Source organism: Sturnira hondurensis, unplaced genomic scaffold (genome assembly GCF_014824575.4).
Source record: "Sturnira hondurensis isolate 20B ecotype Veracruz unplaced genomic scaffold, ASM1482457v3 Scaffold0003090, whole genome shotgun sequence".
Taxonomy (NCBI): domain Eukaryota; kingdom Metazoa; phylum Chordata; class Mammalia; order Chiroptera; family Phyllostomidae; genus Sturnira; species Sturnira hondurensis.
In genome coordinates, this window is record NW_028075721.1 from 3,947,498 (window position 1) to 3,973,434 (window position 25,937).

Below are 25,937 nucleotides of genomic sequence, written 5' to 3' on the forward strand. Positions count from 1 at the left end.
GTTGCTATTAATAACTATAACTATGATTACCATCATTAGTGAATAGTCACTATTACTGCAAATCTCTCTAAGAGCTGATATTTGACAGGTAAAACTGGGTTCCACGCAAGGTTCAGAAGTTGCCCAAAGAACACAGCACAGCCAGCACTGAGCGCAAATCCATTTCCGTATGGCTAGGCGTAGACGGAGGTGCGGTGTGGTCACACCGAGGCCGAGGCCGGCGCGGCCAGACCGTGTCTCCTGCACAGGTTCGGAGGGTAGCCGGGAGAGCCGGGGAGTCTATCGCCAGAAAGGTGACGTCATTCACAAATGAGCAAGCGAAGGAGGCAACCACTTGTGGCCCCACAAAAGCAACAGGGTTGCCTTCGAAGACAACCTTCTAGGCAAGGGAGACAGTGAGATGGAGAATTGCAGTCACCGCTGGTCCTGGAATCCCAAAAGCGATGGGAAAAGACTGCTTTGCCCGACCAGACACGGGGTTGAGCATCTCCAATAAGCTCAATGCTCACGTAGCGCTCTAAACGCCGCACGCTCCATTATCGACACTGTGCCGGTCTGGCGCAGTAGAAGGACAGGCCAAGCCGGAGGATGAGTAAGCGCCCTTACGGCCCTGGCTCCCATCTCATTGGGTAGGAAAGGCTCCTTGAGGCTGTGCAGTCCCCAGGTTCAGGGCCACGAATGCTAATGAGATTAGGAGAAGAAAAGAAATCAGTTCACAGCAGGGGTTTCTAAACTTTCTAGTAGGTAAGCTGGTAATTCCCCTTTGACCTTGAATGTGGAGGGTGTGGCTTGATGAGCTTGAATGTGGGTCCAAACTGAACGTATTCAAAGGCAAATGAACCGAGTCCCCGGACTGAAAAAATCGATGTGAGGGGAAACTAACAGTTACAGAGGTGGAGAAACTTGCCCCGGACCATTCAGCCTCCAATCCTTGCTTCGTGGAATGTTATTGAAAATGTGGAAATGCCGGCAAGATCACCTGCCTCACTTCCCCACTGAAAACCTTCCAGCAGCTTCCCACCGCGTTTGAGCAAACCTGTGGGACATCTCCTACAATGCGCCCCCTTTTTATTAGCACAGTCAGGCCCCCATCTACCTACACACCCTCATCTCTCACCCAAGGCTCCAGTCACCTGTCTTCTTGCTACTCTGTGTGTGTTCAGTGTGTTCCCACCCCAGGGTCTCTGCCATTTGCTGTTCCCTGTTTTTCTCAGGCCTTTCCGGGGAGTTCAGGTGCCTGTTTCTGAGGGATGTCTTCCTGGCCCACCCTCACCAGAATCACTCTCTCTCTCTCTCTCCAGCTTCCTCCTTGTCACCCACATGTATGGAACGCGAGTGTACACAGTCGCACACACAGACACACACAGTCACACACACACATTCACACCAGACTGTCTTGCTACCATCTGCCCCTTATTCTAGCATGTTCTTTCTCCTAACACCAGCAGTGACATCAGAGTGTGTACACACGTCGTGTTTGCAGGGAGCAGTCTTAACGATTTCACTTACTGCCAAGTCTCCAGGGACGAGGACAGTGACTGGCACACAATAAGTGCCCAATAAACTATCGAACGCAAATACCTGAGAGGGTCACACTGTGGGAAAACCTCCCAGGTGACCTAGTGTTTGATCAGACGGTGAAGGAGGGGAGCTAAGAGGACAGTCAGAGGTAGAGCTAGAGATAGAAGGGACGTGATCTTGGAAGATAAAATGTGCATTTGATTTTAAAATAAATATGGCGTTTAAACAGGCTTTTAAACAGAAGGGTTTGGGGTTTTTGTTTCCCCCCTCGGGAATCTGGCTGTGCCATACTCCTGGACCATCCCAGAGACAGGAAGGGAAGTCTTGGCTGTCTGAATGTGTAGAGATGACGTGGCCCTTTATCACTTGCTGATGGGAAATGCAGCCGAGCGTTGTCTTCCTCCCTCACCTGGGGCAGGTGACCCCACCACATCCCCTCAGACCCCGGCGCTGTTTCATCATTCTTTGGTAGAACACATTTCTTTGACAAGCCAGCCATGCGGGATCCTCCTCCCATCCATCCACTTCTTTTCATGTTTTCAATCAATAGAAAGTTCACTTTCCAACCCTTTGAGAAATGTCTTGGGATACAATGGAATCGACAGCCTCACAGCTGGCAAATAAAGGGGGAAATAAAAATAGATGTCTTCTTCTTTCAGGCGTGTACCAGATGTCTGTGTCAGAAGCAGCTGTCCCCGGGGAGGAAGTGGGAAGAGTGAAGGCTAAAGACCCAGACATTGGAGAAAATGGCCTAGTCACGTACAACATTGTGGATGGGGACGGCATGGAACTGTTTGAAATCACGACGGACTATGAAACACAGGAGGGCGTGGTGAAGCTGAGAAAGGTGAGTCAGGCTGAGGAATCCGAGGCATCAGTGGTATGGCCCGCTCTGGCAGGCAGCCCTGTAAGAAGCAGGGAACCAAAGGTTCAAACATGCAAATGTGGGCATCTGGGGGCTGACCCCATTTTGCAGTTGAGCTCAGAGCTCTGGGGAAAGAGCAGGACTGTGTTCCAGAGGGGCAGCTGGCAAAAGAGACTCGTGAAGCCTGCCCGAGGCTGCTAGTTAGTTCTCGGTGCAGATTTGCCATGGCCGGACAGACGGCTGGATAAATCCAGATTTGGGAGAAGCCGTCCTGCGCGGGCATGGAAATCCCCCTGTACCTGGGCCAGGCTAGTCCGTTACCATGGGCTGCTCAGATCTCCTCCTGTCTCCAACATCCAGTTCCACTGCGTTGCCATGATTGTCCCCCAAATTGAACCCCCAAAACAGCAATAATGGTCCCTCTCCCATTGTCAGCTAAACTGTCACTGACGATGCGTCCTTTGGATTAATCCACTGCAATGGGGAGTTTACTGGGTTTTTTTCCTTGCTTTCTTTCTAAAGTCTTAACACCTTCCCACTACCAAATGCTGGCCAGAGAAAGCCTGAGCCTCTTCCAAACATTCTCTTGCTTACTTTTCACAAAAAAAGCATAAAAGGTAGATGGTGTGATCCCTGTGGACAGTGAGACCTCGATGTAATTATGAGGAGACTCAGGCAGATTAAATAAATTGCCCCTGTCATGGGCACACGGTTAGCAGTTCACAGGCAGGGAACCCAAATGGAGAGCATTTCAGAACAACCTTCCCCTCAAGACTTCGGAGAAACGCTGGGCCGGAAAGGGCTGGAAAAGGGGCACCAGATGGAATGCGCCGAAGCGGAGACAGAGCCACAGTGCATTCTAAAAGGAACCCCCCCCTGCCCTCTGCCTTCCCACTTGAGAAATCAACATCTCTCCATCATCAAAGCATACGGAGCATTAAATCTGAATTGGATGATGGGATTACCTTGGTTTTAATCAAGCATTCATTTTCAACTTGGTTTTGTAGCATGAATATTAAGCTCTTCCGTGTGATGGAAAAGATAGGACTGTAACGCCGCTAAAAAATTAATGTGAAGAATCAATAGAGGCTAGTAGCTGGGGAGAAAGCAGGGGTGGGGTGGGGGGAATCTTCCCGTACCAGGTGGGCAGGGAGAGACAGGCTCTAGGAAGCTGCCTTGCCCCAACCCCTGAAGGCATTGTTGGGTTTGGGAGAAATATGACGGGACGCTAAACAGAGAGAAGAGAGGGGTGACTCTGCTGTAAAAGGACATGGAATCAAGGTGAGCTTCGGACACTTGGGAAAGTCAACAGCAGTGACCACGCATGGCGTGACCACGGAACCCCAACCGTCAGCCACAGGGGCTGGGCTTCTCCTCCCGAAAGGTCGCTGTGTGAACTGTGCGCAGAGAGCTGTCTGTCAGCATGGCCCCCTCATGAATATCACTGTCCCTCGTGACGGACACATGAGCACGGACAGCAGCGACTCCTGCCTGCCATCCTTACTGTTCACGTCACTGGGCGGCTGGTCATGCTAAGGTTGTCACCTGTTTTCAGGTATTCGGGGCATAAACACACACTGTGTCTCTGAAGCCCTGAAACATTTAAATCACCCCGTGGGACTCACACTTCGCAAATGAGTTCTCTGCATAAGATGAATTTGCACATTTCTCCCCAATTCGGTGTGTTTATTTTGAGCTAAAGCACTGCTGTTTTGGTTTAAAACAGAGTGAGATGCTATCTCATTTCTTAAACTTATAGCACAAAGTTCCAAATGTCCATTAGAAAAAAAAATGAGAGGGGACTTTGACAGAATAAAAAGATGGGTCCTTGCGGGGGTCATTACATATGATTTAATAATACAACAGGGCATGGGGAAGGAATGGAAATATCTGTGCCCTTTAAAAATATTCTTTAGTGTAGTTTTTTCCACTCTCTTCTTTATTTATTAACCCATTTGTTCTACCAAGAGTTATTGAGTAATTATTTGTCAGGCAAGCCCATCATGAGAAGCTGGACATCGAAAGTTGAAGAGACAGTCCTGACCACTGGGAGATGCCAATTTAACAGGACAGTGAAGTGAAATGACAATTGAGCAGAGCAGTTTTCTCAGCCCCAGCCCTAACGACACTTCAGGCCGGACCGTTTTTTCTCACAGGGGGCTGCTCTGTGCATCGGAAGATGTGCAGCGGGTTGCCCCCTAGCTCCTCAGTAGATGCCAGTTACACATGCCCCCCCCCACCAATTGTGACAATAAAAAATAGCTTGACACACTGCTAATTACCCCCGAGGTAAGTTAGCACGAAATCACTCCCCAGCTGAGAACCAACTATAATAAAGTGTGATGGGATCTATGAATAGGGGCGTGAGGGACTTCTTCCATGGACAGTTCTCGGGTCTCGACAGGTGGGTGGGCATTTACCAGACAGACAAGGAGAGGAAGGGCAGGAAAAAAGAGCTCCCGAGGGCTCCTTGAAATCAGGTATCACTGGAAACAGGGCAGCTTTAAGAAACTTGAGTACGTTCCATCTGGAGGGTTTCGACGTGGATGCAGTGGGACCAGCTGCAGAACCGTTGTTGGAATTCAAGGAAGAAACCACAAAGGACTGAAGAAGGAAGAAGAGAAGGGGATGAAGAATTCAAGAGATGTGGAGGAGGAAGAGCCCTTCATCTGTGGAAGAGCTGAGGAAGCAACCGATATTTGAGGAGCGACTCTGTGTGAGGCCGCGGGAGTGTCAGGTGTATAGTGGTGCGGGAGAGAGACAGAAGGCGCTGCCCCCTAGATACTCAGACCCCCTCTGTGTGGTCGGCCGAGGAAGAACCAAAGAACAAGGATGAAATGGTATCCCTGGCTTGGTCAACTCCTGGGGGGAAATCCAGCCTGTTCAGCGCAAATACCCTTGATCAAGTCTCTTACTTATCGTAGAGACATCCCGGTGCCATTTCTGAGTTATTTACTTCCAACCCAATAAACTCCTTGTAAAACAGTGTGAGAGCAGCAGTAGAAAACATTTTAAATATTCTCTGTTTTCATAAAGTCATTTTCATGTCTAATTATTTCTTTCCATGCCTTGCCCACATGATATGGATGTGAGCCAACCGCATTCAACCCAGCTGCTGTCGTGGGGTGATCTGATTTGTTAACTTAACGTCACATCATAAACATCTTACATGCTGTTACATAATATGCATAATCATTTTTAATGACTACATAACACCCCATTCAGTTGACGGACCATTATTTCCTTAATAAAGTCTCACAGCTGGATTTGGTGTTTCGTGTGTACATTTTCCGGATTAGAGATAGCCCTCTATCATACGCAACAAACATCATGCATTTTTGAACATTGTTTGTTTTGGTTTTCTTCTGAATGTATCCCTCAGGGAGACTTTTCCAGGAGTGGGATTAGTTACCAAGGGGGGTTTAAAAAGATTTTTATGGCTTATGTTGTCTTGCCTCATCTAGTTTTTATCTTAGCTACTCATAACGGGGCTATAAATGTCCACATGGGAGGTGACCTACAATCTTTTTTTGGAAGGAGGCAGAGAATGTGTTTTAGGTACATGTTTAAAGGTTACCCATCTGCCCTGCTTCCCACGAGGTCAGAACGGTCACTTGGAACAGCCGTTCCTGGGCATGGGGGAGGCAAAGGTCAGGGAGAACCATCGAGACCCAGGAGAGGGGATGCTCCCCACCTCCCGGGTGGGAGATGAGGGGCAGCCGATGGACCCCACTGCTTGTCGGCGGGAGTTGAGGAGGACTTTCCAAGGTGGCGAGGCTTGAGTAGCCACAAGAAAATTTAGTAAAACCTCCCCAAAGTAGGAAAGGGCATTTCAGACAAATGTTGGCAAAGATCCGGGGCCTTTTGCTTGGGAGGTGACAGGCACTGCACTAGCGTTACTATCAGCAGGGCTCTCCCCTGGGAACGTGGCTCTGGGCACAGGCCTCAGCCAAGGTCAGAGAAGGCTGCGCTCCAGTGAGATTCAAACTACCTGGAGTTGGAAATGCTCCACTCACCAGGTCTCAGAACCATCGTAGCCCCGCTTTCGTTTTTAACTTCATCGAATAATCAAAGATTTTTGAGAAACTTAAGCAATTTCATACCTCCAGCCTATAAATATCACCCCTTTCTGCTGCTTGGTAGCACAGTGAAGGATGAAACGGCTGCTGAGTTCTAGAAGGGAGGCGCCCCTGGGGGCAGACTTTGCTTCAGAAACCAGGAGTGTTCCCCGACTCTGGGGAACATGGGACGGGGAAGATGATGGAAAACCTGTCCAGGGTGTCTAGTGGGTTTGACCTTCCTGAAACTGGAATTGCCCTGCCTTTGCAGAGTTAGGGCAAGACTCGACCCTAGGGTGCCATCCAAGGTTCAAACAAGCACTTGCCAGGCAGACGAGTACGGCGTGGTGGGCAGACGCATTCCGTGAAAGACCGGGTCTTTCCGAACATCTGGTAGTTGTGCGTCATCCAGAGTGCTAACGTGAAAGTTCTGTTTCCTGGGCACAAGGTTTCTCTGCTACAGTTTTACTCATTTGTCCATTGATTCTCTAGTTCAGAATTAGGGGCGTTTGCCATCCGTTTCCCAGGAACTGCAGCCATTCAAAAGCTACTTCCCATTGTCTTCATATCTGTGTAAAATCTATATAGTTTATAACTGTTTTTCTTTAAGTGGACTTTTTTTACATATTATATATTCTTATAACAAGGAGGCATTATTCTTATTTCCCTATCACTTGCCATAAATAGAGGGTATCCTAAAAACGAACACAACCAGAACAAAATAACATTATTCTAATCTGAGTAGTGAGCTATAGCAGAGCCTCTGAGAGGGGAGGTTAAGAAGCAGGACAGATACGTTAAAAATCAGCACCACACTGAGATATTCTTGATGTGTTCGGAAGTGGAAGAATTGGAGAAGGAATAATTGTGTCAATAAGTTACCTAATGTGAGTCAACAAACCCACCCACCAAAATTATACACAAGCCACCGTAAGACATCTTAGTGGGCCACTGCGGGTCAGGGTCCAAGACTTTGGAAAAGGTCAGATGGTCAGAAACTTTAAAAATGAGGCTATCAGATGAGGAAGCCAGGTGTGTGTAGGTGTGGAGGGGAGCATCGTCTGATAAGACACCTCTGGCTGAAATTCAGGGGCTATTTTGCTTACTAAGATAATTCAGTACTTCACAGAACAGTGTATGACACTTATTTTTGTAGTATTGTAATTCCTCTCCTCCTTGGGAGATTTTGGGGGGCTCTGGGCAGCCAGCCTTAGTGGTGTGTGTTGTACGAGGTGAGGTCCGCTTTAGGTCCTGAGGTCCTTCTGCTTCTATTCTGCTCCTAGAATCACCCACTAAGCATATTCCAGGTGTCAACAATTCATTTGTCTGATTTTCTGACCAAATGGCTCAGGTAATTGGATATTGAATAGACACTGATTTTCTTGCTTTGAGGAACTACACACTCTGCCCTGTAAAACGGGACTTTCTCTTTCATTTTTCTTTCAAGGAATTACTTGTCAATCAATCTTCTCTTCCTTCTTGTCAGCCTGTAGATTTTGAAACCAAAAGAGCATACAGCTTGAAGGTGGAGGCAGCCAACGTGCACATCGACCCCAAGTTCATCAACAACGGGCCTTTCAAGGACACTGTGACGGTCAAGATCGCAGTAGAAGACGCTGATGAGCCCCCCATGTTCTTGGCCCCGAGTTACATCCATGAAGTACAAGAAAATGCAGCGGCTGGCACTGTGGTTGGGAGAGTCCATGCCAAAGACCCTGATGCTGCCAACAGCCCGATAAGGTACCGGGAGATTTATTTGAAAAGCCTGGATGAGGAATTATAGAGGCAGGAGGTTTGGGGAAAGTCTTGCAGAAACCAGAAACCACGTCCTTCCGTTTCAAAGGGGCCCAAGACAATCAGGTCTGATGCAGTGGAAGCAAGGTTAAGATCCAGAAGACACAAGTGTGCTTCACCTCTGCTTCTCACTTTTCGGACAGGCTTGTAGAAGCAACAAAATGTCTCCCCGGGGAAGATTTCCCAGCCAGGTGACCCTGCGCTGGGCCTGCGAATTGTAAAATAGGTGCACTAATGATAACTCACCGAACACCTTCCTATGCTGCAGTTACTCTACTGGGTGCGCAGGCGCGCAGTCCAGTTCATCTCCTTCACTGAATTATTTTTTTTCATGGGACTTGTTCTCCTTAAAGGGAGAGGAGATCTAGGTGCTGTGCAGCAAGGTGACTTGCCTAGAAGGACTTGGCCAATGAGCGGGAGACTAGAAAGCAGGCTGTGAGTCTAGCTGCTGCTGAGCGCTTGGAAGAGGTAACGAAGTGCCAGACAAATACAGGGTGCTTTGTTTACTAGGAACGTTTTTTTGAGACTTCAAAGAGCAAGCCAGAAAGTTGATTTAGGACACAGCCTCCCCCAAGCCCCGTCCCGACCCGAGTTAATGAGCGATGAGGCTGATGATGAAGCAGCTAAGGAGGCCCGAGTTACAGATTCAGGACGCGCGTGGGACAGAAACTTCCAGTTGCTGAAACCTGTCCTGGACTGCATTCTAGCACATGTTGCTCTTTCCAAGGCCATGTCCCTAACTCCCTTCTTGCCGGATTTTTTTCTCCACCTCCTCCTTGGTGTCCCTGCCTTCAGTCTCCCCCTAGTCCCACTGGTCGGTTTAAAACAGCCAATCAGCGTCTCCTACTCACTTAAACAGCAACAAAATAATCTGCCCCCTCCCTCTAAGACAATCTCAGCACTTTTAGCCTGAGGCTGTTGCTCCAGCCCCTCCCCCAACCTCCCCTGTCTTCCTCTCCCTTCTCAGGTGCAGTGAAACAGGGCTACTTCCTGTCCCCTGAAATAGAACCCGCTGTCTCCTAGTTCCGGACCTTTACATGTCCTTCCTTCAGGGTCTCTGTCCCCCTTTCTTTCTGCCTTGCTTACACAGCACTAAGGTGTCACCTCCCACCTCACCATGGCACATCACTGGGACACCCCAGATTGTGTGCTGTCCTTTGCCCACTCGGTCTCTTTGTTCCCTGGGTCTCCTGTCCTCACTGCCTGCTCTCCTAATTGCTTGTCCACCTCTAAAGGAGCTGGTGTTTTTGGACATACGGGCAAGACCTTATAGCATTGCCTAAACTCTCAGCTGCATGAACATTTGCGTATCTTTTCTCCCCCAGACTCTGTAGCATCTGACACACTTCCGTTCACCGCTGTCTTCCCGAAATGTTCTCTCTTAGCATCATTGGCAGGAATGTCACACTTCTCAGACTGCACACCCCTGGCGTCGTCTCTAGTCACTGGTCCTGTCCCTCGCTGAGGCACACACAACCTTTTGACTTTGACCTCTCTCTCTAATCACTCACCTATGGAGACCTGCCCCAGGCATCACTGAACTGCATCTGTGCCCTGAGACTCTCTCTGGCTCCAGGCTGGTCTTCCCCCTGACAGAACGTTGTACTTACTCTGTGCTGTGCTATGTGCACTGTCTTCTTTCTGTACTGGCTCACTCACTTGTTCAGAACAGAACTTGGAGCTTGCACTGACTGTGACAAAGCTACAGAAAAGCCTGGCTCCTCCTCTGACTCTGAACCCAGGCACAGAGGTGACTCTTCACTCCCTCTGCATGGCGAGACACCCCTCGTGCAGTTTCAGCCTCTCCTTCCTGCTGAGTCGACTCTGTCGTGGGTCTCCCTCCCTCTGACACTCAGCCCAGACACTCTCTGTGACTCTCTCAGCCTCCACTAGATATCAAATACCACCTGAGCGCTCTTGGCTCTCTCTCCAACACATCAGCTGCGGTTGCCTCTGTCACGCCTACATCTAACGCTCTTCTCACTTCATTCATGAAATACTGGATCAGACCCTTCAGTGTCCTCTGCCCCTTCCTCTACACGTTCTTGCTCAGGCTGTCTTGCCCACCCCCCCTTATTCCTTAGCCTGGCAATGTGATTCTGTTTACTTGTTCCTCTGAGCAAAAGCCTTCCGTGGTTTTCACTGGCTGTGGGATGAAGGCCACACTCTTGTGGCCTGGCCCGAGAGCCCCCATGGTCTAGCCACAGAGTGCCACAGCAGCAGTGACAATGGTGTGGAGGCTGGGCCACTGGCCATGTGTGAGGCACTAGGTTGTGTATTTTAAACATCTCTTATGTCATGTGATTCTCCCCAAGAACCCAAAAGCTAGGTACTATTCATATTCCAGTTAAAAGCAATAAATAAGCTGAGATTCAAAGGACATGAATTTATACCTAAGACTGTACAAGACCACTTGACTTCTACAGAATAATGTTTTGAATTATTATATTTCTTCCTATGAGTGTGTTGTGTCATGTTAACTAGATAGTAAACTTCCTGGGGACTAGACAAAAGGTTTTCTATTATCTTTGCTGCCTTTTCACTCGGGGCTATCTGCCAAGGGCCCCATGACTGGCCCTCCACTGATGTTTATGAGACCTGTCATGGTTTATCTCCAGTCCCCCCTGGGGAAGGGACGGGTCATTCCACTCCCACTCGCAGCTGCGAAGTCAGATGACAGCCTGGGCGAGCTCATGGTCTGCGTACTGTGAGGTGCTGCTTGTGCCCCTGGTCCCTCTTTCCTGCAAAGAGCTGGATCTGGAACTGGGAGGCCCAGGGTCTAACAGTGGCTCCCCCAGAAACTAGAAAACAGACCACCCAACGCTTGTAAATTGAGGACATTAAACCCCGGGGCATCCGCAGTGTTTGCTACCTCTAGTGTTTGGTCTTAGGACCCTCAGTGAAAGCCTTCGGGCGTATGTATTGTGTAAACTTTAGGGAAACAGAGAACAGGAAACCACCCAATCATGAAGCCCAGCTTGCTCCCTGTGGCAACATGGTCTCCGGGTGGACTCAGTGTGGTGGAGAGAAAGCAAAGGGGCCTTAGAGTTTAGCAGACCCCTGAAAGCCAGGCCCATGCCTCTTACAACCCTGCATGTCCCGGGCAAGCCCTTGCCCCACAGTAAGGGCCACTCCTCTGGCCCCGTCCCCACCTCGCCTTGCCGTAAGTACACTCCAGTACCATTTTGTAAATCATTTCATCTTTTCTTTGAAGAAGGCAAATTTTCTAGTGGACGGAAGTAGCTAAAACCTTTTAGCTATGCTGTCAGGCACAACCCGGAGCCATTGAAGGGGGGGGGGGGGAGAATGCGCCACGCCACACGGGAATGGCCAAGGCTGCTTTGCACATTTCGTCCTGGAATTCACAACGGAGCTACTGTGAGAGCCCCCCAAATTAAGTTCATAAACTAAATAAACTCACTCAAATGGTAGTTAGCATTTTTTCTTTAAAGAAGGAGAAAACTGACTGTTTAATTTTGACCCTTGGTGGATCATCATAAATGATCATAAGTGATCCTTGATGATAAACTTAGATAAATCTGAAAGTATTGAATATCTCACGTGCAAAACCCTGGCAAAGGTCTGATAGCATTGTGACGTTCTGAATAGTCTGGGAGGCCAAGGCAAACCAACTTCCCAAATGCAACTTCATAAATATTCAGATGGTGGGTGATTATCGTAAGTATGGAGAAATATGCAACATGTTATTACGCTTCTCAATCAACTATGCTAAACAGCCCTTTCGTTCGTTGTACTGAATGAAGGAGTCCAATGTGGCAAAATGATTTCTATAAAAGATTCATGTACAAAGTTTGAAAAGTAAACGTGATTAAAAAGAAAACCTAGCTCAAGCAACTCATTCAGAAAGTTGCTTTTAAATATAGTGTGGAGAAAATATTTAAATATTAAGCTGCTTGGAAGGTCTCCTCTAATTGCCTCATTTGCATTCTGCTTAGGTATTCCATCGACCGTCACACCGACCTAGACAGGTTTTTCACTATTAATCCAGAGGATGGTTTTATTAAAACCACAAAACCTTTGGATAGAGAGGAGACAGCCTGGATCAACATATCCGTTTTTGCGGCAGAAATCCGTAAGTGTCCGAAGAGTTTTGATTCTGCTTTACCAAATATTATTCTTTCGGAATCTCTACACGGTGGTAAGTGACAGACAGCTGAGGGAGAAGAAATGTTTTCGACTGAAACATGTTTTTCAATCATTTAAAATGTATTGTTGGTTGTCTGTCTAGGAAGTCGTATATGTAAAAACATGGAGAGGTTTCCGTTTTCTCTGGTGGGACGGGGCACAGGCGTGGCAAGTGAGCGGAGACCCCTCAGCAGTTTGGAACCCAGAACTTCCCCCGAAGGGTTTCCCACTGTAATCTGTCCCTCAGTTTTGTTCAAACCCAGAGCCAAGGTTTGTCGGCTCCTGTTTACCTGGAGCCCAGTGCTTCTCAAACTCGATCATGCATTGGAGGATTGTGGAGGGCTCCTTGTAACAAGGATTTCTGGGCCTCCTTCCCAGAGCCTGCAATTCAGTGAATCTGGGCTGGGGCCTGACCTTTTCATTTCCAACAAGGCCCCGGGTGGTTTTGCTGCTGCTCTGGGGAACCCTGGTGTGAGAACCACTGCCGTGGACTTCACTCAGGGGAGCCAGGCTCTGTCATCAGCATTTGGAACATAACCTTAGCATCGCAGTCAGCGGAAACGGAAAGGCAGTTTAGTTCTCTCTGGTCTAACGTGGGCCTCTGCATACTTCAGTTCTCCCGTACCCGCCATGCCTTTCCCTGGGCTCCCCAAAGGAGTGGCTGGAGCTTGCTGTTTCCTAAGAGTAACCGTGGACCCCTGTGGCTTCCTCCTCGACGCTGACTGAAGTCTCTCTTTCCAGACAACCGGCATCAGGAAGCCAAAGTCCCAGTGTCCATCAGGGTCCTCGATGTCAATGACAATGCTCCCAAGTTTGCCGCCCCGTATGAAGGCTTCATCTGTGAGAGTGACCAGACCAAGCCACTTTCTAACCAGGTAACGCCGCTTTCCCCGTCTCCGGCCTTGGCCGTGAGCAAGGAAAGGCATTTGGAAGTGAGTTCCATTTTGAGGGCATTGCCTGGAGATACCGCCCACAGCCCAAGAAAACTGCAGAGCCCTAGTTCAGCTCTGGAACTATGTCCTCTGATTCAAGTCAGGTTTCTTAGCCAGCCAGGAAGTTTTAAACAAACGATTGTGCCAATGTCAGCATGATTTATTTACAGGCCACCTTTCTCTTCCAGCCAATTGTTACAATTAGTGCAGATGACAAGGATGACACAGCCAATGGACCAAGATTTATCTTCAGTCTGCCCCCTGAGATCATTCACAATCCAAATTTCACAGTCAGAGACAATAGAGGTTCGTACCAAGGGTCCTACGCATTCGGGGAAGTCGAGGTGGGAAGGAGAAATGGGAAGTAAATCGCTTTTATGTTGCAGAGCGTGAAGTATTTTCCCTAATCTTAATAATGCTGTTCTGCGGAAAAGCAAACAAGAAATAATAATGCGATCTTTATTCCGAGACAGGGGTTCATTTGGCGCACATGAATAAGTGAGTCTCATTTCCTTTTACCTTTCCGTTGTCGGCTTTGATATTCATGAAGCAGTGGGAAACCAAGTAGGGAAGCCTACGGGGTCAATATGCAAACAACTTCATTTATCTTTTTTTTAAAGAGGTTGATGAACCCTTGGGGGGAAGCGTGGCTTTATGAATATTGATATCAAGTAGAGGATTAAAAGAGATTAGTTCAACTTTGTCAGGCAACACCGTTTTTGAGCTGGACTTTTCCTCCATTGCACAGTTTGCAGGCATCGTGGCTAGCGGAGCAGGGGACCCGAGAGTGGCTGTGGGGTGTTTGCCCGAAGGGCATGAAGAGAGCATCCTACGGCCCCTGGGAACGTGGGAGAATAAAGTGCTTTCTTCGTCCCCACTGAGGTTCTTCACACTGGTTGCGGTGCGCAGATCCAAACCAGCAGAGCCCGTTATCAAAATTGGTGGTGGAGCCAGGACCAAAAACTAAGTTTCCAGTGGCCAGGGAGGACCGTTTTGGTCTGCGGCTCTTCCTATAAACCCACGAGCGTACGGGTCTGTGATAAGAGGCTGCCAGTGCCATCCTCTGACACAGGAATAAAAACTGGTCCTCCTGGGTGCCCATGTTTGCATCAGCCACATGGCACCTGGGACAGGTGGATGGCTTTCTTGGTGACTCGGAGCAGGCTTGTGGGACCTTGAGTTAATCTAATAAGTGGCATTACTTTCCTCACCACCACTATCACTGTGGCCAAGAGCATAAGTGCCAGCAGCTGAGTTTCAAACACCACGCCAAGAGTCTTCCCACACTCTATCCATTCAATTCTCCCACACACCCTGGCTAAGCGTTGTTATCATCCCCACTTTGAAGATGAGGAAGACAAGGCGCAGAATTATCAAGTAACTTGTGGGAAGTCAATCAGCTACAAAAGGTGAAGGGGTTACGAAGTACGAACGGGTAGTTAGTTACAGAATAGTCCCAGGGATGTGGAACAAAGCGCAAGGGTTAGGGTCAACAACAGCATAACCACTATGTATGCAGCCGAGTGGGGACTGGAAATATCGGGGGAACACTTCATAAAGTGCACTAACCACTCTGCTGTCTGCGCACTTGACACTCATGCAAAATAACATGGAATGTCAGCTGTAATTGGAAAATAAAAATTAAAAAAGGGCAATCAGCTACATAGGAGTTAGACCTAGATTTTAAACCTAGGCACTCAGAGATTAGAGGTTATACCCTTAACTGTTGGGTTGGGTTGCTTTTTTAAAAAAAAATTTTTACTGTGACTGTATTAGAGTTGTCCCCAATTTTCCCCCTTTGCCCTCCTCCACCCAGCCCATCCCCCACTCCCTCAGTCCATCCCCACACCGTTGTGTATGCCCATAGGTCATCCATACATGTCCTTTGTCTAGTCCCTTCCCCTTCTCCCACCATTATCCCCCCCAACTCTGGTCGCTGCCAGTCTGGGTTGGTTATGAAGGCAGAGGAGTGCTCCCCACACCACTTGCATTTGAAGGGATATGCCCTGCCCCACATTATCATCACTTCTTGTACCGATTTCAGCATGTAATTACGACCCTTTTAAATCGGGCACGTGTTACATGCGTCTGTGGGGCAGAGCGTCCTAGGTGCCACGACAGAAATCCCTCCTGGTGCCTTGCTGTCTGCAGTGGAGGGTGTCTGGAAGGCCTGGGTGTGACGGAAGTTACAGGAGAGAAATGTATTTTAAAGCAACCCTATGAAACAATCTCTGATTCACTTGGTGAATGATTTCTATCATTTCTAAATAGAAGCATTCCTCGGAGGTCTTTAATTTCACATTTAACCTAGGATTTCCCTGTACTCATGGGCTTTGGTTCACGTACATGTGTGGGCACCTTAAGCCCTTTAAAGAGAATTCTGCAAAGCCCTGAGATAGGTGAGCGGTTCTCAGCCTCGGCGGTGCACAAACGTCCTATAGGCGTCTCCTTTTGTAAGTGTAGATTTCTCCAGGGCAGGGAGACCCTGGCAAGGAGTGGACGTTAGTGTTTACAGCACTGAATTGAACGAGAGGGCGTCAACAACGCTTTTATAATACTTTCCAAGATACATGCACATCTTCGAATTTATGAGAATCTCCGCCTCCACTCTTGGAATTTTCTTAATTCCCAAATTATGTTCTATCTGCTGTGGATTGGTAGGTGGCTACATTGTTTCCACCCAGGCTGATGTCTGTGTTATGATGAAAAAAAATACTTACAACCCAAAATTTCAGCGTACAATTAGTTTTATCAACAGTGAGGTGATCTCCGGGGTTGTCCAGAAAACTCTGGGCTTCCCACATACCTCTTACACGACCACCTCCTTTATTATCTGTCAAGTGCTTGTGGCGCCACACGGATCTGCGTGTTCGTATTGATCGACAACTGAGAACTGAGACCCGAGACCTAATGCCGATGTATCCCTCGAGTCCCCAGTTCCTCCCTGGGCTGGCATCATCTCCCTCCTCTGCCTTGTCTTCTTTATTGTTATGTGTGCAATAATATTTAGTCGCTGTTAACCCTCTGCAACATTATACCAAGACAGACTGTTCTCTGGGGAGCTGTAAGGATGCCACGCTGTCACCATTCCGCAAGGACGCCCTCTCTGTTTTCAAGGAGACCCTGTTACCGTGAGAGGAGCCAACCTAATGCACAATCCGTGTCACTGCCCTCTCCTGGGAAACGCCAGTCCTGCACCGGGGCTACCGTGTTTGCAGGAAATTGCTACTTTTTAAGAAAAATGACTTTATTAACTATGGCAAACAGTTAATGAAAACTCCCATGTTTAGATCTGTTACAGAACCTTAAAGCAAACACGGCCCTATAATTATCATTTAATAGCGTTTCTTTCCACGAGCTCCTAAAAGTAATCACATATTGCAGAAATCCAAAAGGAGTAATCGCTTTCCACATCCTATTAATAGCCTACTGAGTTACCGCATTTCTCGGCCGAGGCTGTTTTCCATAGAAAATATGAGATAATGGGTTACAGAGTGCTGAGTAAAAGAATCCGGTTTCTACCTTTCTCTGTGTTGACTTCCATTATACCAGGTACATAGTCAGGATGCTGGTTGCCTAAATTCGGCATAAAGCACTGGGCATCTTTATTTTATTACTTTGTTGAGTGTGTTGGGGTGACCTTGGTAAATGAAATTATATAGGTGTCAGGTGTACAATTCTGTACTACATCGTGTATATTGTATTGTGTGTTCGCCACCCTGAGTCAAGTCTCTTTCCATCCGTGTTTATGCCCCCGTTTCCCTCTTCTGCTTCCCTCCCCCTTTCCGTCTGGTAATCACCCTACTGTTGTCTGTCTATGAGTTTTTTTCTTTGCTTAATCCCTTCACCTAGACTCGCCAAATCCATCCCCTCTGACAGCTGTCAGTCTGTCCTCTGTATCTACGAATCTGTTTCTATTTCGCTCGTTGGTTTATTTTGTCCATTAGATTCCACATGTAAGTGAAATCATATGGTACTTGTCTTTCTTTAGAAATAGAAGGGAGGAAGCCATCCTCATACGCACAGATCTTTTCGTTCATTTTATCTGATTCCATTCCTCAACCCGAGCGTCGAAGATGAGTCTGCAGGCAGCAGGAAAGGAGAGCCCTCGGTGGCTTTCTGACATTCAGGCCCGTCTCAGACTGTTAATATTGAGGAGGTAGCTGTTTGGGCAGAGGGAGAGCTAATCCGCTCAGGTTTTGAGATGCATTTGCTTCGAAAATATCAGACTTAATGGCATCGCTAAAGACACAAGAAACATGTGATGGAGAAGGAGCCGAGAAAAGGAAATGCCAAGACAAGCCACTCTCGTCTAGCTAGTTCTTAATTAGTTTATAAAACCTTCTCATGGCCGTCGTTTCACTTAATTTCTCAAACGGCGCTATGAGGTAGGCGTGTTGAATATTTTTACCCCCATTTTCTAGACGAGGAAGGAATGGGAGGCGTCAGAGACGCATCAGAGACTGGCTCGAGGTCATGCTGCCAGTAAGTGAAAACAGCTGCCAAGTTGGAACCCTGGGAGGGTTCTGTCTCGGGTGCATGATACACACTGTACCATAAATATGGAGCTCAGGTCCGATTCATTGATGCTTTCTGCGAAATCTTTGTCCTGGAGTCAAATAATAACTGTCTTCAGAAGAGGAAAAACCTGAAATTCCAACCTAGGTTTCTAGGGAAAGCCTGGGCCGAGCAGGACAAATGATACTTTGGTTTCCGTTTTAATCGCAGCTATCATAATTGTGGGAAAATAGATTTGAAAAGAATTTTATAATTTTCTTCTACTGCACGATTAATGCATATTCCTTAAAGGAAACGCAGAGAGTACAGAGCAGTGGAAATAAAATTTAAAATAATAAAATAACTATGATCGTATACTATCCAGAAATAAGCGCTGCTACTTTGTACGCTCTTCCGGACTCGTCTGTGGCAGGTATTTTGATCTTAAAGAGGCAGCCACAAAGAACACGACCAGCTTTTCTCATATACTGTTCTCAACATGTTCTTCTGAATAGCTTCCTGATTTCTACCTTAAGGATGTCTGATGCCAGTTGAATACTGTTGCGTAAGTTCACTTCCACATGCCATCGCCAAATATCTAATGATGATTTGAGACTAAATTTCTACAGTGGAATTACCGAATCAAAGCTTTTGAGACTTAATTGACAAATTGCCATTAGGGGTATTTATAATACCAGAAGTATGTATAATGACCATTAGTTAAATAGGCCAGATCCCATTTCCTCACCTTCTAGCCAACTCTGGAACAAAAGGGCCAATTTTGTCTAATTGGATAAATTTGCACTTTTAGAATATGTATTAAATAACACCAATGATCCTGGCTAGTGTCACTTTGCTTGTTCTAGAGTTTCACCATTTAAAATTAAGATTTGTGCTGTGAGATATGTGTGTTTGTGTGTGTGTTTAGTGAATTTCCTTTGCATTATTTTATCAAAACATGAATGTCCAATTTTTATTATAATTTTTGAATCCTAACCATAAGATCATATGATTTTGTCTCTTAACCTAATGATTTGATAAAGTAGTTAAATTGAAACATCTTGCCCTGGCTGGTGTGGCTCAGTGGATTGAGCGTGGGCATAGGAAGCAAGGGGTCGCCGGTTCGATTCCCAGTCAGGGCACATGCCTGGGTTGCAGGCCAGGTGCCCAGTGGGGGACCCATGAGAAACAACCGTACATTGATGTTTCTCTCCCACTCTTTCTCCTTCCCTTTCCCTCTCTCTAAAAACAAATAAATAAAATGTTTTTTTAAAAATGAAACATCTTAATATTGAACTGGATATTTTTAATTTCCAAAGCTCTTGCTCCAAACAGTGATGAACAAAGTGGAGAGGAAGGGTTAGGGTTCGAGATGAAATGCTTGTCTTCACACTTTATCCTAGAAGGGGGTCAGTCTTAATATTAGTACATGAATATTTGGCACATAATTAATTCTAGGACTGTCTCCTTTTTAAAATTGCCCATTATCGCCTCACTTCTAATTCCTGGATGGAGCCGCTACTTTGAGAGAAAATGCAGAACCGGAACACATGGCTGCTTCCCAGAACCCCAGGGCTGCACGCTGCCCGATGCCAAATAACTATATTCCACCTGAAGTTGAAGGCGCATCAGACCATGGCATTACCTGGCTATTAGAACATTGTTTATTGATTTGAGCAGCAGAGGGCAATTTTTGGAGGTTGCAATAAGTTTCTATTACAAATACTCTTAGGATTTTTAAGTCAACAAATCGACAGTATAACTGGCCCTGTAGACACCTTGACACACCTTCCTTATTTCATTTGACCTTCTCTGCCCTTGACGTGTCTCCCATACTTAGGGCCAGTGCGAGTTTCATTGTAAACTTGGTATTTCCTAGTTCTTCGATCGCAATGTCTTCCTTCCATCCTTCCATGATCCTGGACAAATGAGCTGTGGTCACGTCCTATGCGCCAGGAAGTGTCCTAAGAGTGGGCTTTTGCAGTGACTAAGACCCAGTCCCTGATGGCAGGGAGTTTCCCAAAGAACATGGGGCCAAGTGACAATAATTCTATTGTGAAAGCACAGCTAATTTGGGTAATGACGACTCATGACCTGTGCGCAGAGGAGCTGTGACCCCCGTGACAGCCCCCAAACAGGCCTGCCTGACCCCAGCCTCGCCACCACTGAAATCGCCAGCACATGTGTATCCTTCTTGCTACACATACCTGAAGATGTCTCTCAAAATTCTCTGGCTCTCCATCTCCTGTGGATGCAACGGATGCTTCCTAGCAAGGAACCGCAGGCCCCCCTTCTCCTGCCCCAACCCCTATAAACTTTGTCTTTATCTCCTTTTTCTTGCTACCTTGAACCCTAAGCTCCAGAATCTTCAAACCGCCTCTGCTCCCCCAAATACACCGTGCTCGCTTGCACATGTCCAGGCTCCGGCTCGGATGGGAACGCGCCCTCTGCCTGTTCCCCCTCGTCCAGGTCTTACTATAAATAACACCTGCCAGGTGAGGCCTGGCCCAGCAGCCCCGGCCCCTCTTAGACCCATCCTCCACTGTGCTCCATAAGTGCTACACGAGCCTTCAGTACTTGTCTCTTCACTCTGCACTCTAAGCAATTATGTCCCTGTCTGTGCCCCACGAGAATGTGAGCTCTGTGGGGACGTTATCCCAACATTAAGAACAGTGGGTGGGCCAAACACATGAATTAAAATAAAGAGTGGCTGGGGAAGACATGCAGTGTGCTTCAGAAATGTCCGGGGTTACTTATTTTTATGGGAAAAAATGACTATATTGTGACACAAGCCTGAGGCTGAAAAAGACAGCCCATCTTTTGTGGTTGGAATGTCCCGAAGGAGCCTTTGTCACGTCACCCACCCCTTCCATCCATGTCGTATTTATTATCCCACAAAGTTATCCTGGGAGCTAGGCTGTGGGTCCAGGAAGGGATGACTGTCACAGGTATTCACTTTGCAAGCATATTCTCTAAGCTGGGCAGTTGCAAATAGGTCAGAAGAGCTCTGACATGGGACACATTCAAAGTTTCTTTTGAACTGCTAAAACACACACACACACACAATGGAACATAACAAAAAGTCAAAGTTTGCATGAAAAACAGATTTAGCTATGTAAGGAAGAAAGCCAAGACAGTTTCACCCCAATTGAACTAATTGAAAAACATAATTTTTTTCTTTCCCTTTTCCTTTTTGTCTAAACTAACTACTTTTTCCCCCCTTATGAGCAGCACCAAATGACATTCAAATCTGCTTCTGGTTTTTTACTTTTATGATTTAAAGATACCCAAACAGATTTCTCTGGAACTATTTTTCCCCTTTAATTGCTTTTGGCAGATCAAAATGGCAGGTGCCTTTTAATGCCCTGCCATGTTCGCTGTGTAAACAATTCTGTTCCTTTTCTGCCTGGAATCCGCTGCTGCAGTTTGTCCAACACGGAGCACGGTGTATCTGGGAACCCGCCCCCTCCCCCAACCAATGAAGAATCGGCCACATTATTTGTTCAAGGCTTCTTCCTGTCACTGACTTAACTAACTCCTGGGATTTCTCAACTCACTTTTAAAGACCCTAAATGTTTACATCCCACTGAATTCTTTAGAGGTTTCAAAGCAAGAAATAGTCAGGCCCTATGTGTCTCTCTCCTTCCCTATCACCAAGGAGAAATTGATCCCAGACAAAAGTGGAAGGAGAGTTGATTCCAAGGGGTGTAACATTATAACAATGAAGAATCTATTAATGCCCACAAATAGTGCACAACACTTAGAATTATTATCCACAGACATGTGAGCAATTGTTCCTACAATGCTGTTTATTGTATTTCCTATGTTGCCCACCCCTCAGTGTCAAAGGTGTTAATGAAAAGGTCATGGTCCCTCTGCCTGGTAGCCTTGACTCAGCGGGTCAGACACTTTTCCTCCTGATACATAAAAGACACTAACCTCTTCTAACATTTCCCTCACTGCAGCATTTCCTTCCTTGCAAAATATTGGGAAGATACTGGATTTCTTTTTGGCTCTTGCCTATTGGTTTTTGTTTATTTTTGAGGGGGTGTACGTGTGCTTTAGGCAATGCTGTGGGAAGAGCTCTTAAGTGTAGGTCTCTCTGCCATAAAATTCTTAAGTTTCTTAGAGTAGCTCTTTATCAGGGGCCTGAGTCTACCTGGATTTTCCTATAGGGTCCAAATAATTATATAACTCTAGTGGGGGAGTTTGGTGAAAAACAAAAAGAGCCAATGTAACTAGCATGCTGTAGAATCTGGATTCTGTGGCCGGATGGAATGGTGTTAGCCGTTAGTCATGCCAAGTAAAAATAATACAGACTTTAAACATATTCTTTGAAACCTATTCTTTCTGTCCCTCAGACTGAAGATGGCAAATACTGGCATCAAAAATTAAAATTGATTTTTCAAACATCACAACTCTGAGTATAAAAAGTTCTAAATAATTAAACTTCCCCATAATGTCTCATGCCATTGTTTAGCATGTATACTGTTGACATCATTAAAGCTTAAAACTCTACTAAGCCTTTTGCGGCAGACACACTGTTTGTATATTTTCACATGTGTACTTATATATATATATTTTTTTTTTCCATCATCCTGACTGATAGTGCATTGCCACATTTCTAGAGACAGTAGAAAAGCCCCAGAAGAAAGTAATCGAATAAGGACTGTTCTACCGGTGATGGCCTAACTAACTGTCCTCAAGCGTGGGGATAGTTGGTTGGGATGGGGGGTCTTTGTGTGGTGGATAGATCTGCTGTGTCTCAAGGCCTGAGCAGAAAGGGTCAAGTCGGTACATTAGGTGAGAAGTGAACATGAAAAGAGCAAGGCTTGGTCTAGACCCTTCAGATCTCTCAGCGCCTCAAACAAGGGCCCCGGCCGGGTGCCCCCAGAACCTGTCTCCACAGGCTCAGGTGTCTGATCGGGCCCAGCAGTGGGGGAGCGTTAGCCCTGACAGAGGAAGACGGGGGTGAGCAGGTGGTGAGGAAGCGCATTTTAAGAGCTTTAGGGAAGCTTTCCACCCAAGGTCAAGCCTCCGTTGTAATATCAGGGTCAGAGCAGAGTGTATTCAACCTCTGGAACAGTGCTTTCTCTTTTCGAGTTGTGCAGACACAGGGGCTGTGCCCACACACCATATACGGTCCATGTAGCTCTGCTTTGCCCCCACTTTTATTTATTTTTTTTGCTAACAGAAATGTGATACCCACTTGAGGACTATTTCCCCACCGGAATTTTCCTTTTAATTAATTTACTTTTTTAAAAAAAATCTGTTGAATAACTGATGACTTTTAATAACCAATGACATTAACAAAGATTGAAGATACGGCCTTAAAAACCTATGTGGATTATGGAAACCAACTTGGCGGTTAATATCAAGGGTCATATCCTAGAAGCCAGTAATAATAATAAAAGGTCATATTCCAGGAACCAGTTGGCATAAAACAATTATCTCAGAAAAGAGTCTGAAATTTGAAACCACCCAGTAAAAAAAAAAATGATGTCAACAGTATATATGAGTTGAAAACAATTGCAAGCAATGTAAGAACCCAAGAGTGGAATATTATATTATAGAGAAATTGATGATTTTTTGGTAAAACTTAATAACATTGGGAAATTCTGAAGACAGACAGAGGGGAAGAACCGTGATGCTAATGTCCTGATTTTCTTCTCTCTCTCTTTTTGAACTTATCATTGTATCACAAAAATGCCCCAGGTTCCTCAAACATAGTCTCCGGTTTTAAGACAGTTGCATGCATCCTTCCAGTGGGCCACATCATCACCGTAATCCTTATATTTTATCCCCAAGCTGGTACCATGGGACCACCATCACCAGGAACCTTTACATTCTGTCACTATGGTGACCAAGTGCGCAGGTGAAAACAGCAGGCATCAGGGGACCAGGCTGCAGCCATAACATTTTGAATCTTGAATTTATTTTCCATGAGTAAAACACTCCCATTTGTGCATGACACACACTAGTGATCCATGGCCCTGTTGGCGCGTTTTTGCCTAAGTCGGGGGGAAACTTAGATGTGGGTACCTGCCTGTAGCCACGGATGAGAACACTGGGCGTCAAGATGAAAAACCGAGGTGCTTGAGAAGCATTCTCTTACCTTGGGACGTACATCGCCTGGGACTGAAGGGCACCGGCTGCGTCCCTACCTCTGGGTGGCCAGCCTGTCTGTGGGGGCGGCCTGCTTCCATCCCAGCTGCGATGGCATTTCCAGGAATTCACTTTCCTCCCTTTGCCAATAAGCTTCTCTCCTTCATTTGCCTGCTGCCCTGCAGGGAGAAAAGAATTGATATTTACTGCATATCCCCAGTGGTCAGGGCACTGTGCTAAGCACCTTTAGGAAGATAATCAGATTTAACCCTAAAATTACTACTTTCTTAGATGAGAATAGAGAAACTCAAGGCGTTGACTTAATGTGTCTAAAGTAAGGCAGTCCATTTGGAGATGATTCAGGCCTCAAACCCAGGTCTGCCTGACCCTAAATACTAACAGATTTGCCCTTTGGAAGCTTTACAAAGAGAAGGATCTAAAAAATCTTTTGATGGAAATGTAAAACTCGATACATTTTCCTTTCTCTGCCTCACCTTATTAACCATGGGGCCAGTTTGCATGTCCCTAAAAATGTGTCACCGTGGAACCTTTTTCCCTCAGGCCATCCATAATCCTTAGGAATGGGTATGTCCCAAGTGAAGGAGCTGTCTTCCGTAGAGAGAATGGCTGGCTGCTTAACATACTTTAGATGAAAGGGACTCTGTCATCAAACTTAAGATGCAAAAGTGACTTCCAGAATACAGGTCTTGTTAATTATTCTTAGAGTGTTTCTTTCTCCGCTCGGTTTTCATGGCGTGCCTGCCCATGGGGATCGTTGCGGTGCGTGAAAGGTCAGTGGTGAGAGTGGACCACACGAGAGACCCTCACAGGCCACAGCCCTGAAGCCTCTGCAGTGTCCCTCCTGAAAGAAAGCCCCCCTCCATGGGTGCTGCGGCCCCTTGGCTCTGGAGAGAACATACTCTATCCACTCAGATAGCCGAAGCACCTAGCACCGAGCCCGGCTGGTTCAACACCTTTCCCGTTCCACACGCACCCTTCACCGCTTCCCCAGCCCTGGAGGGTCTCAATACTGGTATCGATTTTTCCGGTTGGATTCCTGAGCCCTCCGCGAGCACAGCACGGGGAACAGCCACTGGCTTTTGTTACATTATTCGGTTCCCACGACAATCCCACGAGGAGGCATGCTTGATCTCAACCAGGGTCCTCGTTTTAAAAATGAACAAGGTAGGCTCTAGGGGGGACCAGTGACTCATTCTAAAGCACGTAATTAGTGTCTTCCCAAGGAGAGACCCTCCATCCATTTATTCCCCACCTCTTGAGCTTCTCTTAAAGTCCATATGGAAGGCCTCTTTGACTAGAGGAGATTAAAAGAGTTCTCGAACAGCTACTGCCCTCTCCCTCAGAGATGATAGAGGCTCCAGTCCGCTGGGCACGTTAATGAGCCCCCGTGTAAGAGCTGGTGTTTCTGAGAGATCCCGGCTGTTCAGAAACACGGAACGTCAAGAGTCCCCAGGCTGGTGTCCCACTCGGATCCGAGTTTCCCGTCGGCGTCTGATTTTCGTTTACTCCCACGTGGAAGCCAGCCCACTGTGATGTGGGCACCACCTCGCACGCCCGGCACACGGAAGGACAGAGTTTAAATTGCGGCTTCTCCATTCTGCTCACATTTGCTCCGAACCAGCCACGTGGGTAATAGGTGGGACCCACAGATAAATCAGGGATGTCATCCGAATCAGGGACGGATATTTAACCAAGCAATTTTACTCACTTGCTTTCCTTCTTAAAATGTTCTTTTTTCATTTTTACTCATGATGTTGTTAGTGGCATTTCATTTCAGATCATTAAAATGGGGATATCGTAACTTCTAATTTGTGGAAGTCTTACAGCACTCCAAAGAATTTATGAGAATGAAAAAAATAACGTATTTTGAAATAATTTGTTATAGATAAGTAGATTATTTTCTAATTGTGAAGCGTAGAATACTGGGGTAGCCTAGAATACATAAAAAATAGGGAACTGAACTTACAGTTACCATTTTACTTGGCCCATTTATTTTTA

The 25,937-nt window shown here is 46.6% G+C and overlaps 1 protein-coding gene across 2 annotated transcripts in view; it reads left to right on the plus strand.

Moving 5' to 3' along the window:
- Window positions 1-25,937, plus strand: part of CDH11 (cadherin 11) — a 134,476-nt gene that overhangs the window by 102,617 nt on the left and 5,922 nt on the right. For both annotated transcript variants that reach the window (XM_037041591.1, XM_037041592.1), the window contains 5 exons: window positions 2,181-2,368; window positions 7,931-8,184; window positions 12,195-12,331; window positions 13,126-13,259; window positions 13,505-13,622. In XM_037041591.1, the coding sequence (XP_036897486.1) occupies window positions 2,181-2,368; window positions 7,931-8,184; window positions 12,195-12,331; window positions 13,126-13,259; window positions 13,505-13,622 (831 nt within the window). The remainder of the gene's footprint in view (window positions 1-2,180; window positions 2,369-7,930; window positions 8,185-12,194; window positions 12,332-13,125; window positions 13,260-13,504; window positions 13,623-25,937) is intronic.